This window comes from Hippoglossus stenolepis, chromosome 4 (genome assembly GCF_022539355.2).
Source record: "Hippoglossus stenolepis isolate QCI-W04-F060 chromosome 4, HSTE1.2, whole genome shotgun sequence".
NCBI classification, from domain to species: domain Eukaryota; kingdom Metazoa; phylum Chordata; class Actinopteri; order Pleuronectiformes; family Pleuronectidae; genus Hippoglossus; species Hippoglossus stenolepis.
In genome coordinates, this window is record NC_061486.1 from 18,767,701 (window position 1) to 18,781,726 (window position 14,026).

Here is a 14,026-nt window from a genome sequence, read left to right on the forward strand (position 1 = left end):
GTTAGGAAACGAGAAGATGTTAGGAGTTAGGAAAGGAGAACCACGGTGCGAAGATAATCTGACTCAATTATCACTCGCTGTTTTTAAAAACAACTTTATTCATAATAGAAGGTACGCACAAAATGTACAGCACTCTGTGCTGTGCGCTGACAGTTATAATACAGTTTCCTGTCCAAAACAGCACGGCACGCCCTGAGAAAATATGTTTTCATTTTATACAAAGGGAACATTTAATCATTACCTCCTCACAGGAAGAAACAACAAAACAGAAACAGAATTTTAAATGAAAATAAAACAAACATGACTGAAATGTTGAAATAATATGATAACGTGAGGGATATACATGTAGAAAACCCAATATAAATGGAGAGGAAAAAATGATCAGGAGGTTGAAATAACTTGTATCTTTATATTAAGTCGTATTGTGAACTATAAGTTAAATATGCTTGTTGATCACTGTGAGTCCAGACTGGACAGATGTGGCAGAGAAGAAAACAGACAGTCGTGTGAGGATCATTTCTGGATCGTGTCATGAGAATAATACAGCTGTTCTGTTTGTTATGTTTACTTGGGTGTGTCCAGGGAGCATTGAAGCTCATTTTCTAATCATTTAGAAAATCTGAACAACTCTTATTATGGCAGCCGCTGAAACACTTTCCGGGTCGTGTCACTCAGTGAGGAAGGTTCCTGAGCAAATTTGACTATTGGAGCGCAGCCTTTGTTTATTCCTCAACCGAGGTGCACAAAGACCCGCCCCTTTCCTGTCTCTTATTGGCTAGTGCTCTTTGCCTTCACGGGAGATTATCAGGGTAAACCAATCATAAGTAGTGTGTGGGCGGGTCTTCACGCGAGATTCTCGATTGAGCCGGAAATCGTTCCTGCACAGTTGTGTCTTCATAGACTGTATATATAGAGGTGTAGCATTTGTTCAGTAGGGCTGAGGATGGAGGACAAGACATGAAGACCATGTTCATTGTCAAACAAAAATTTGCTATTAGACGCTGCAAACTGCGTCATAACATCACTGCTGTTTTATACCCAAGTGTATAAATATCCGAAGAAACTCACTTAAAGGTTCAGTGTGTAGAATTTAGTCACATCTAGTGGTGAAGCTACATGCTGCAGCTGAATACCCCTCACCTCATCCTCCTCTTCCAAACATGAAAGAGAACCTGTGGTAGCGTCAGTTGTCATAAAAACTCAACAGGTGTTTAGTTTGTCCAGTTTTGACTCATTTAAAAAGCTTGTTTGCAAAATATATTTATTCTTTGCACAAGATAATTAACTTCTTCGCACAAGATCATTTACTCGTTCACACAAGATATTAACTTGTTCTATTTGAACAAGTTAATATCTTGTGCACACAGGATGGATAATATCACCCTTATGTCAGATCCCGCTAACTGTTGACCAGTTAAAAGATCTAGAAGTTATTCAAAAGCAGAATTCATCTCTGATATTCTGCAAGGAAACTTTGAAAGTATCACTAATTCCAACATATATAAGATAATGATTGGCCTGTTTTATACAGCGACAGCTCTGCTGGTTCAGTAAGCCAAGGATCATGAGGAAAAATGCTGTAGACAGTGTTTGAGTTCAGTGAGTGAGACCACACACTCACGGTCTGCACATTGATGGACTCTGCTTTCCGTACATGAAACCCATGGCTTACAGTGTTCAATACCAAGATTTTTACTTGTCATATATTTTCAGATCCTCCTTCAAAAAGGGGGTCTGATTGAAAAAAAAAAAAAAGTAACTGTGTTCCTTCATTATAAATATTTTACTGATCTTCAAGATCAGTTATTGGTTCTCTGAACGTATGAAACATGCATGTGGGACAGTCAGCGAGAGGATGAGAGTCTGACGTCGTTCTGTGTTTCATTTCCATTCAGTCACACATGAGGCTGAACAACCCCCATGTGTCAGGCAGCCTATTACTAGTTTGTTTGAAACATTTGGGCTAATAGATAGAAAACATCATAATATATTATAATAATTTTGCTCTATTCTGCTAAAATGATAAAAAGACATGATGACATAAAAAGACAGCTCCAGGAACAGGTTCCAGTGAGAGCTGTTAGTTATGACAGCTCCTTGTGCTCATTATGAGTAAAAGAATCATGCAAAAGGAAAGTTTTTACATAGAACGACTTAGAAATTACAAATGTGCAGAGGGTGGCAATATGTGTCCTCACGACTGGTCAAACACAAACTCCAAAGCAGCAAAAGTCTCCATATTTTCTTCACCGAACTGAAGACACTTAAGGGAATCCAGGATGGAGCCATTCAGCGTTCTGCTGTTTGCCCACATCGGAACATGAACAAAAAAGTTGTCACATAATGATGAAATCTCCATGTAATTGTTTTTAATATTCATTTATTGTTTTTCTTCTCGGTACTGTGTTTCTGAACCAGTGAGTCCTCTGACCCATGTTGTGTAACCAAAGGTATTCTGGGTTTACTCTTATATTGAGAAAAAATTATAAATATTGAAAAATATGGCCACATCGTGGATGAAGACCATGGATTGTAGATCGTGGTGGCAGCTGATCGTGGGTTCAGATTTATAAGTATATACACTATGCCTAATCACATATAATACCATCATTGTCAATACCTATATCATTACAAGTGTCATTGCTGCTCCCTTTATCTCTGTCAGACATTTTTTATGTACAAATATTTTAAACATAGATACACCTCTCCATTTATGTCATCCACTATCATCAACGTTGTAAATATTGTTTAAGTGCTCTGATACCTGTGAAGTCTAGTTCACTTCTGTCCGTCCTGGGAGAGAAATCCCTTTTGTCAAACTAAAACTGTTGTACTTGTGTCAAAACAGAATATGCACAACACATCAAATGACTTGGATCAAAGTTAAAAAGTAGAGGCACGGTATCATTTTTTTACAGTGACAAATCAGCCCATGAAATGACATTACATTTACCGTCCAAACAATATTATTCCATTTCCTGTTGCATCTATTTTCACTTTTTTATTTTTGATGGGTTGTTTATGTGTGATCATCTCACTGTTGCCTAATTTGAGACAGCACTTGAAAGGCTGCCCCCAACCAGATGCACTGGTGCAGTCTAAACAGTGTGCATGGATTTGAAATGTCCAGTAAACTGCTGGATCTGATGTTCCTGTTAATTTATTTAGATGTGATTTTCATCATCCAAGGTGACGCTTGCTGCTCGTAGATATTTAGAGTCATGATATTCAGCCCCGTCTGTTACCAGTAGCTCTGGACCCACGATGTCCACATAATCCTGCAAAGAAGAGGACAGGGAAGTTTTAATTCACCCACAACATACCACATACCACAACTATCTACCTAGTCAAACTATGATGCAACATACTGTATGAGCAACTCATTGAAAGATTTGTTTTTTCTTAAACATTTTTTAATCATGGTTTAAATTCTAGGAAATTACCCCTAAATGTAAATTATTTCTTTCATCTCTGAGGATTTTTGTGTTACATGATGGAATTTAAAGGGCATGTGGTTTTATATTCTAGATGAAGTTTGCATTAGGTTTCTTTTCTACATTTTACACATTAAAACAAGGTCAAGAGATCCAAGCTTAGCAAATAAGCATGTAAACCATTAGAAACATGGTTCAGCCATTCAGCAGTTTCTTACTGCATCATTTTCCAGGATGTTCTCCAGCATGTGGACAATGTCTGTGAATGAGGGTCTCAGTGTGTATGGCTCCCGCCAACAGTCCTGCATGATATGAAGTCTGGGGGGGATTAGACATTTCAAATCATGTTAAGAACAACTGGGAATAAAGATACAGATGATGATACAACCTGAAACATAGGACATTAGTGAAGATAAGACTGATATTTTGAAAGAATATTATTTCATTGACTAATGTGTCACAATAAGGGGAGAGGGAAAAAACAGGTTTTAAAAAAACGAAAGATCGAAACTTGAAGGAAACAAGTTCGTAAGCAGAAAGCATACGAGCAAGTTGAACAAGACCAACTGAAAAAGGGAAGCACACAGACTTGTATACACAAGGAGGCAGGGCTGAACACAGGCGAAACACATTAGGAAAAGTTGCAGACAATCACAAGGGTGGGAAACAGGTCAAAGTCGGGAAATCAAGCTGGAGACACACAGGGAGCATAATATCAAAATACAACAGGAAACAGAACTCAGGGGAAAACAATGGAACACAAACCAAATCCCAACACAAGCTAAAAGCTCTTTAGTTACATAGAGCTCAGAGTCATGACATAATGATGATTAATCAGTGACAAGGTCAACATGTAATATCACAGAGATGTCTCCCAGAACATACAGCAACACAGAAAAAGCTGGGAAAGCAGCCAATCAACTTCACTTCATGAGCTGAACCCTGTAGAGTGAGATTAGTTTGGACCATAACTGAATGTTAGTTTATTAAGTAAAACAGTGAAAACTGCTAATTTACAGCAAACTATTTGTAATTTAATAGTTATTCATTACAATATAGCAAATATTGTATGCACTTAAGAAAAACTATGTCAAATTTAAGTTTTTGAAACATGAAAGTGCATGAAACAAAATATATGAATCATTATTATTCAGTTTGATTTTATTGATTTTTACTCACATCTCTGGTCTGCAGCCTTCAGGGTTTGTGTTTTTGTGACCGATACAGATGTGGTACACCACTGCCTCTGAGGTCTCCAGGTCTGGGTATGGTAAGGTACCTGGAAATGTAACGTGTAAGTATGAGCACAATGACAAAATAGAGTACAGATAGTTTAAATTGGTTAAATCAACTTTTCCACTGTTAAAATACATTTAGCTTCTCAGGGTCTTTAGTTACCTGCTGTCTTTTTGAAAGTTAAAGTAATGAGTTTCATTGAATGCTCTTAAGTGGATAGATGAGTTAATGATTGACCCAAAGTGAATGAGATCTTATGAAGAGAACAACATGAAACATTGTTTTGTGTTTGAAACTGTGTCAATCACAAAAATAACTGTTTACTGGATTAATGGTTCTTTATCCTAAGTAGTAAACTTGCCTGTTAGCTCTTAGCTCAAACACTTTATTTTACCTTGTAACACAGAAATAATCAAATGAAAGTCTTGTGTCACTGAAATCAATCAAAATACATTTCCTGTCAGCAGTTTTGATGGGGATTATAACAACTTTCTGTTTTGGGGGTTGTTTCCACTTTATCTGTCATGACTCTGATATGAAGAGTATTTTGGTTTTACTGTGGACTCTTTTGTTTATGGTCTTTTCCCCGTGTCTCCTTGTGTTTAGGTTTTGTTGGATTTGTGTTCTCCCTAAGTTCTTTGTTTCCTGTTTTCTTTTGTAGTTTTTGCTCCTCGTGTGTTTCCACCTTGACTTCCCGCCCCCTGTGTCCAATTACTCAGTCAGTAATCATTTTTTTGGTTTTTCAAACACTACCGGACATTTCCACTAAACTTTGTGGAATGATGGGACATGGGTCAAGAAAGAATCCATTAAATGTTGGCACCGATCCGGACAAAGGGAGAGATATAGAAATAATTGTTACTTTCTTTAACCAGCCATTTTGTACAATACATTACACCTTCTATTCATTATATATATATATATACTACTCTATACTCACCAAATGTCTGCATCTCCCACAGCACGATTCCAAAGGCCCACACGTCTCCCTTGAAGCTGTAGTAGTTGTCCCTGAAGTACTCAGGTGGGTACCAGCGCAGTGGCACTGGCTGCTGTACAGGTTACACATATTGGAAAATGTGATTTTTTTCCTTCCCCCCCTCAGAAAAATGACATGATGTCACCTGGTATGAATCACTCATAACAGTTTTAGACTGTCTCACAATTGTAATATACTAGTGATTATATATGGTGAGTTGATGGTGGAAATTAAGAGTAAACATAATGTCATGTTACGTCTGGTCTTTCTCATCAAGACCACGTTTTTCTGAAACTGTTGTTGACAAAGATCAAATTGAGAGTGTGGTCAGTGTGGAAATTATGAAGTGCATTCTGCCTCATGACACCAAAAGTCACAAGGCATGACACCAATAGGTTTATTAAAACTAAAATGTAACCAAAAGTGACGTCAAGTCGATTTTCAATTTAATTTGAAGAGTACTTTTTAAAAACATAAAGTGTAGATCATAGTGTAAAAATACAAATAATTAAAAATGAATAGCTCAATAACCGAAAGGGACCGAATCAAAACAACTTCCAACATTAACTCTTTAACAGGATGGATTGTGAAAATGTAGAAGTGTGCGTAAAACTGTTTCATAGTTTAGAAACAGGTGTAAAAAGGTGACATGAGCTGTGATCAAATGAAATAAAATCCAATTAAATTTGACTAAATGGAGAACATTTTTTAAATTGTCAAAAGAGGTGATCAAAATTCTGATGAGGTTTGACTAACAATGGCACAAATAATATATAGGTGATGCATATGTACATAAAGAATGCAGAATGTGATTTATTTTAAGGTTTTCAGAATGTGCTGTAAAGCAGTTCAGCAAATGTATTCAAGTCATGTTCTACCAATGAAACTAGTGCTAATGTTTCAATCTAAGAGGGTTAATGATGATTTATTTTAAATTGATACAATTTCAACAACCTGTCATCTGATAAAGTCAAATGTCCTGATGGTGTCATGCATGTCAACTATCAGGAAAAGTGAAATGAGTGTCACCATTATCAGATTCCTCCTGCGTGTGGCTCGTGTTGTCTTACCCGTGGGTTTCTCCAGCGGTTGCTGTGGCGACTTGTGATGCGTGACAAGTCTCGGGCAAGGCCGAACTCTGCCACTTTCACCTCCCAAGGAAACTTATTGACCATGATATTCCTCAGAGCCAAGTCACAGTGCACAATCTACAGGGAAGACCACAGCGGAAATGTATTTTAGTTTTGGTGGACAAATTGTAAGAGATTGAAACATTACTCATCCCCATACAGAGGAAAGTCTGTGATGTTGTTACCATTTTGGAGCGCAAGTGGTTCATAGCTAGAGCGATGTGGTAAGAGGCGATGGTGAGGAGGCTCTGCAGCTCAGGATCTGCACTCAGGTGGCTTCTGTTGCTCTGCAGGAAGGTCCTCAGAGTGCCATAGCTCACATACTCCATGATCAGAATGTAAGGCTCTGCACAAAGCAATAGACAGAGTCAAACTCACTCATAGATATGGTGACACAGTCATAACTCAGAGAGGAGCAGTGTACAACAGGGTGGAAGTTAGGGGACTTTCCCCTCTTTCTTTCCAGCCAGTGGAACAAGTTCATCCTCCCAGAATACACTGCATGAATCTCACCCTCAGTGTTGCTCCAGTCCAGTAACTGCAGGATGTTCTTGTGATGCACCAGTTTCCTCATGATGGCAACCTCTATGTCCACATGCTTAGAACGGACACCTCAGGAGGGAAAAGACACAGGAATCAAGCACAATATGTTTGATAAGTTACTTTAGCAACATTTGACCATGTGTGAAATTCTGCCCTTTTTTTTGCACTGGCCAAAAAGACCTCTAACACCCACTAACATCCGACCTTTATCTACAATGAGAACAGATTCAATCAGCATTCACTCCTCAAATTACTCTGCAGTAGTGTAGGATTATAGTGTGTCGCTTTTGAGTTGATGGACATTTTAAGTGAGAGCTACAAAGATATTCATGGTAATTTCATTGCTTTATGACTTTGTGAGTGAGGGGCTGGAGAGCACCCCTATAGAGGATCAATCAGCACAGGTGAGCTGGTAGCTGATTGGTCCTCATTAAGGCAGCATCGCGCTGCCTCAGACTCGAACCAGGAAGGGCTCAGAGACTGAGGCCCAGAGACTCCCAGACACTGAGTGGAGGACTGGGCTGCAAAGCCAGTCCGCTTAAGTTGTAGGGTGAATTTATGTTTAGTTGAATAAAATGTTAAAGAGCAACACTTCCGTCTCTGGCTGTATGTGAGAGCCCGTGCAAGGTCCATTGCCACACTGGCAACGTGGGGCTCCACACAGCCACAGACGTGACCAGCAGGCGGTATGGGAACTGGTACCGAGGATGGGGACCTGGTGACTGCGTACCGGGAGGAGAGCGCGAGACCAGGCGGAGCTGAGGCGTCCTGGGAGGTGAAGATGGCGTGACGCGACGGATGCCCGGTCTCAACCCTTCCGGCCCCTGCACCAAGGCTGGCGGTAAAGCCAGCATCCCCACGCACAGTGGCGGGCGCGCCTGTCCCTGCACCCAGGCTGGCGGTGAAGCCAGCGCCCTGTCCTGCAAAGCTGGCGGTGACGCCAGCGCCCTGTCCCTGCACCTAAGCTGGCGGTGAAGCCAGCGTGCCTGTTCAGGCACCAGGTGGCGGCCGACTCCCTGTCCCGCACCCAGGCTGGCGGTGAAGCCAGCGTGCCCTGTCCCTGCACCCGGGCGGTGGCCACTCCCTGTCCCGCACCCAGGCTGGCGGTGAAGCGGCCCGGCCCCGACCCAGGCTGGCGGTACAGCCAGCCCCGCAGTTCCTGCGGCGGGAGACCGACGCCTGCAGCCTGTCCCAGGTCCCCTGTCGGCGGGAGGCCGACACCGCAGGCCGTACCTTGCCGGCGCCCGGGCGGCGCGCCGCCCCGGGAGACGCTGCGACGCCGCCGCCCACCTGCTCGACCGGGCCGCGGGGATGGGCTTCTCCTGGTCGTTGGGGGAGAGGGAAAACCCTGGCCTGAATTTGCGAGGAGAGGGAGGTGAGGGGCTGGAGAGCACCCTCACCTCTAAGGATCAATCAGCACAGGTGAGCTGGTAGCTGATTGGTCCTCATGGCAGCATCGGCGCTGCCTCAGGACCAGAGCAGGAAGGAGCTCAAAGACTGAGGCCCAGAGACTCCCAGACACTGAGTGGAGGACTGGGGCAAAGCCAGTCCGCTAAGTTTGTAGGTGAATTTATGTTTAGTTGAATAAAGAATGTTAAAACAACACTTCCGTCTCTGGCTGTATGTGAGAGCCCGTGGCGGTCCATTGCCACAGACTTATTTGAACGTTCACCAACATTCGTCCTCTAAATAGTGCTCCATCCTCCCTCGGCTACGAAGCTCTGTCTTTGGCCTTAACAAAAAGCCAACAACTGATACGGCTTGGAACAACCATGGCCCTTCACCACAATCATGGAGGAATCAGTATATATGCTGGATATTTATACTGTATATACTCTGATATATATATATTAACCTCAGTACACAGAGGTTCAGAAAACCAATATGCAACATGTGTGACTGATGTGCTGTTACAGTCACAATAAAAAAAATGATTTTCCATAGCTGAAAATTGCCGTCTCCATACCTAGTGGACATTTTTGGAAATGATTTGATTTGGTCCAATTTTTAATGCAGTTTGTCTCTAACAAAGGTAAATGGAATGCTGACCCCTCTCTTACAACTTACATGGGTTTTAGTTTTGTGAAAACAAGATAATCTTTGTGCCTTTTATCTCAGAAACTGCCCTAAAAGAAATGCCTGTGTTTCTAACCTTCCTTGCTGATCTTGCACGTGAACATGTTGTGGCCTTTACACGTCCCTCTGGTCATCCTGGCCTGGTAGAAGGCGCCCTCCTTTCCTGATTTGATCAGCTGCAGCAGGTTCAGATCTGTCTTAGTGAACCGAGGAACCTTCAATAAATGACATGAGATATTCATCAGAGGCGGCTGGAGGCAGCTTCAGAACAGCAGTGACACGGGCATCCAACAACAAACCAATACCACCCAGGTCAAAGTCACACTTATTGTCCACATTCCACCAGAACTGTCGTATTTTGGCTCCACCTTGAGCTGCAGTGATGATATGCTACACACAAAAGCATTAGCTGACAGATCTGCAGAGATGATGGGATGCAGTCATGTCAACATGGAGCAGAATCTCCAAGGAAAGTTTCCAACATCTTGTTAAATCCACGGCACCAAGAACTGAGAGCAAAGTGAGGAACTACCCAGTATCAGTGTGGTGTTTCTCTCTCATGCATGTGAGGTGTCCTCTGCTGTGTGACAGACTCGTGGCAGAAATCAATTGCTAAAATAGATCTGATATCTGATAAATATTTCTATCTGAATCATGCAATGGGGTGGAGAAGTTGGCAGAGTAGTGGTACCTGTGGCCGGCCTCTCCACAGCCCCCTGGACGAGGACCTGACTGTGCTGCTGTGCTGCAGGGGAGCCCGGAGAGGAAGCTCCTCATCTTCCTCCTCCGCTGCTGGGTCCGGCCTCACAGGCCTGACGGGAGCCTCTCGCCGAGGTACAGGGTGAAGCGCCGACTTGCTCACCTCCAGCTCTCTAATGGTACGAATCAAAGAACGATATCTAAAAGAGAAAGTGGTGTATATTGTGAAACACACAGCACTGTACACTGTGCCTTCCTCTACTGTCTCAAGATGTAGTCTTTTCTCTCTCAGTCTGATTGGAGAAGGTTATAAGGTTATAATTTCATCCTGTTTAAATAATTGTATTCAGGGTTAAACCAAGAAGCACTTTGGTACCTTCAGTTCACACATGACCACAACAGCTGTTCTCGTCTGCACCTCACTGGTTACTACAGACTTGATTTAAGATTGTGCTGTTTATTTCTAAAGAGCTTCATGGCTCAGCTAAGCCTCAGATCCTCGACCAGAGCTCTGCTGGTTGTTCCAGCTTCAGTGACTTCAGTGAGCGTTTACAGTCAGGGCGCCTCAGCTCAGACTCTCCCTGACCGAGGATCAGAGACATCATTTAAATCACTTCTCTAAACAAGGGAAAGATTCTATACGAAGCTCAAGGCAGCTGTGGTGGGGGGGTTGTTTTTTGAAATACTAAAAGAAATAGAAAAGAAAATAAATCCTATCTGGACAATGTTTCTAAGACTGATTGAAAAGAAAGAGTCTACAGGGCTATGCTAGTGGTTCTGTGACGCTGTTCTTATAACACACTTATAACCAATTGAAATCGTAGCATGCTAATATGCTCACACTGGCAATGCTTAGTAGCTTATAATGACATAAAAGCAGCACAACAGTGTTAAACGTTTAAAAGAAGCACCACAACAAAGGTTATATTTATAAACCATAGTGTGATGCACGTTTGGTCTGAAGCCAGCAGCCTGTCGGTTAATGTAGGTCAGCCCGTGATGCGTTTCTGCAGAAATACATGCTGGAGGCCAGTTTGACAGAACAGGAAAACCACACCAGGAACTAGCAACAATAACATGAGCAGTGGCTGCATTCCATTTGAATTTACTCCTGCACTGCGCCTGCTGACGCTTAAATGGAATAGAGACATAAGTAAAGTAGTTACACACATGCTATTACCTGCTTTGACAAGGTTATATTTACTCTTGTATAAACTCAGTTTTCTGTTTTCAAAGAATGATATGAAACCCTCTGCCGGATGTTCTGTTAACATAAGATCTACTCAAACAGGTAATTGAAAACCTTGACCTACTAACTCAAATGTAGTTGCACTTGTGGATTTAGTCTTGAATGTTTCAGCGGCCACACTATGTGTTTGGTATCAAAAAAAAACCCCAGCCTAAGTGCAACTGTACCAAAGATATAAAACACAATCAACGACACTGACACCAGTAAATTCCTCGTGAAATCATTTTGACCTCTCTTACTTTCTGATACACAGGATGCCCAGCAGTGTGAACGTGAGGACGGTGAAGGAGAGGGCCCCCGTGAGGAAGTAGACACCCTTGTCCATCATCCAACCTTAAAGAGTAGGAGAGAAACACTCAGCTCCAACGTGCTCTCACAGTGTGTCTCTAAACTCAGCTGGATGAAAATGTTACCTGTACAGTCTGAGGGCTGATTTGAGCCTTTATCTCCATTGCTGTAATTACGATCCATCATATGGTCTGCTCACTGAGGGGGACTTTGTCTCAGACACGAGACGTCAGACTGGAAGATGGCGATCGTGGTATTAAAATACCATCAGTGATCCAAAGAAATGCTGAGCAGAAAGAAAGGTCATAAAATGTAACACTCAGAAACATGGGACTTTCTTTGTGAACGGAGGAATGGCCCCAAACAATATCACACAGAGGAGACACATTAAGCTGATACATTTACATTACATCTTTACAATACAACGGAGTCTCACCTGTGGTTACCTGAACACCAGATCATCCTTAAACTGACTGGGACACCAGTGGAGTTGGAGCAGTCCGTCTGGGTCTGTCCTGTTTATTGTGCTCAACAATTCAACATGGTCTTGTGCTAACCCTGTCTGTACTGTCCCCAGCAGGAGACGTCATCGCATGTCAACCACCAACAAAAGCAGAGGAAACGCACTGTAGCAGCATGCGGTTTGAGATGCATGACACTGTATCACATTCCACCTATGACTTAACTGCAGTCATATCAACTATCACAGACGTTAGAACCTAACTTAAACAGGCAGTGATGGATCAGTGATGGGATTATCAGAGGTGTGAAGGTCTCAGATGAAACAAAATGTAAAACACAATGAATCAAGTTTAGCTGGTTTTGTTAGATTCAGATCACATAAGCAAGTTTGCCATGTTCTTTCAACCAAAAACGCTCAGAATCATTGAATCTAGTTACTTTTATGTGTGGCACGATGGTGGTTAACACTATAACCACCATCTAGCCTCAAAGATTCTGGGTTTGAACCAGAGCCTTTCTGTTGGAGTTTGCATGTTTTTCTGTTCTGTGCTGTGTGGGTTTGCTCCACATACCTCAGCTGGTTCATTGGAGACTAAATGTCTCACATCTAAATCAGGTGTAGGTGTGAGTGAATGGTTGTATGTCTATGAATGTTGGCCCTGTGATACGCTGGGGACCAATCCAGGGTCTCCCGCCCGATGTCAGCTGGGATTGGACCCAGCTCCTCCGGGACCCTCAAAGAATAAGCGCTATAGATAATGGACGTAGACTTATAAAGAGAAAAAACACTATTTTCTTTATACCAGTGACAGCTCAAGTGATTTTATCCCTTTATTGCACTGAAATAGACCAAGTTGTGGAAGTAGAATTTCATTGAAATTAATATTTAAGACAGTAAAATCATAAATTTTCTCCAGTTAAGTAACAGGCAGCTATATATTGTCAATTTTTTATATATATATAAATATATATATATCTCAAGTCTCACTTATTTCTCCTGGTGAATTTCTGGAGAAATTAATAAGAAACATATCAGACAAAATTTAAATTAAAAGAAATGAGGTGGAAGTGAGAATCACACTTGAGTCTCCGGAGCTGTTTAGGGGAACTCAACTGTAGAAAACAGAATAGAATGGGTTAATAAGACAGAGAGGATTAGATAAGAGGCAGAGAAGAAAAGCCCCCTCATACGTGCGTGGGACAGAAGTATTTTCTGCAGTGAGGGGAAGTGGGGAAGTTGCTGCAGAGACCCTGAGCGTGGTTTCCTCTCTCATCTGCAGATAAACTGCACCAACACCACAAGTTCCACTGACGGCTGTACAGCTACACACTGAAATAATGCAAATGTCAAATCATGGTCACTGTGACAATGGTAATGTTTAGAAGGTGTAATGTAACACACTAACACAATGCATTCACATAGTGAAGGTTTGACCTGCTGGTGATGCTAGATAATAAGTCATGCGGCCCTTTTCCACCGAGGCAGTTCAAGGGCTTGTTCGGAGCCAGTGCTTTGCTCGAATAAGTTCTTTGTGTTTTGACAAATCAAAGAATTGGCTCTTGGTGAGATAAACTGGTTCGACTCTGGCACCAACACTTAGCTAGTCTAGACGTCTAGAAGAAAGAACTGTCTCCATCAGGGGCTGGAGGCGGGATTATTATTATACCATTTTTAAAAAGAGATGCGTGTAGTCTACAAAGAAGATTGAAGATGTTTTTAAATGAAATTGAAAAAAGACGCTGTAGTCTGCCGTTGTTGATGCTGTGATTGAAGTCGTTGCTAGTGTTACAAGGAAATCGTATAGAGGCTCTATGGTGAATCTAGCCCCTTGAAAAGCTCTGTTCTTAAAAGGTGAAGCTGAACCAGCTCTGAAGCCGCCTTAGCACCAGGTTCACCTTGGCTGAAAAAAGGTGATGGATCACCAAAGGT

The 14,026-nt window shown here is 42.0% G+C and overlaps 1 protein-coding gene across 3 annotated transcripts; it reads right to left on the bottom strand.

Moving 5' to 3' along the window:
- Window positions 1-2,363: 2,363 nt before the first annotated feature.
- On the bottom strand, window positions 2,364-12,244 carry si:ch211-167j9.5 (tyrosine kinase receptor Cad96Ca). 3 transcript variants are annotated; one of them, XM_035153498.2, is made up of 12 exons: window positions 12,071-12,244; window positions 11,760-11,920; window positions 11,586-11,679; window positions 10,090-10,270; window positions 9,475-9,613; window positions 7,293-7,391; window positions 6,965-7,125; window positions 6,720-6,857; window positions 5,611-5,722; window positions 4,614-4,713; window positions 3,653-3,752; window positions 2,364-3,278 (listed from the first exon to the last, which is right to left on the bottom strand). In XM_035153498.2, exons 2-12 carry the CDS (start codon window positions 11,818-11,820, stop codon window positions 3,165-3,167), a joined length of 1,299 nt encoding a protein of 432 aa, XP_035009389.1. In that variant the 5' UTR covers window positions 11,821-11,920; window positions 12,071-12,244; the 3' UTR covers window positions 2,364-3,164. The 3 variants fall into 3 exon arrangements, with proteins under 3 accessions (XP_035009389.1, XP_035009387.1, XP_035009388.1); XM_035153496.2 differs by having other exon boundaries at window positions 10,090-10,297; window positions 12,071-12,243; XM_035153497.2 differs by having other exon boundaries at window positions 10,090-10,297; window positions 12,081-12,241.
- Between the last annotated feature and the right edge of the window lie 1,782 nt (window positions 12,245-14,026).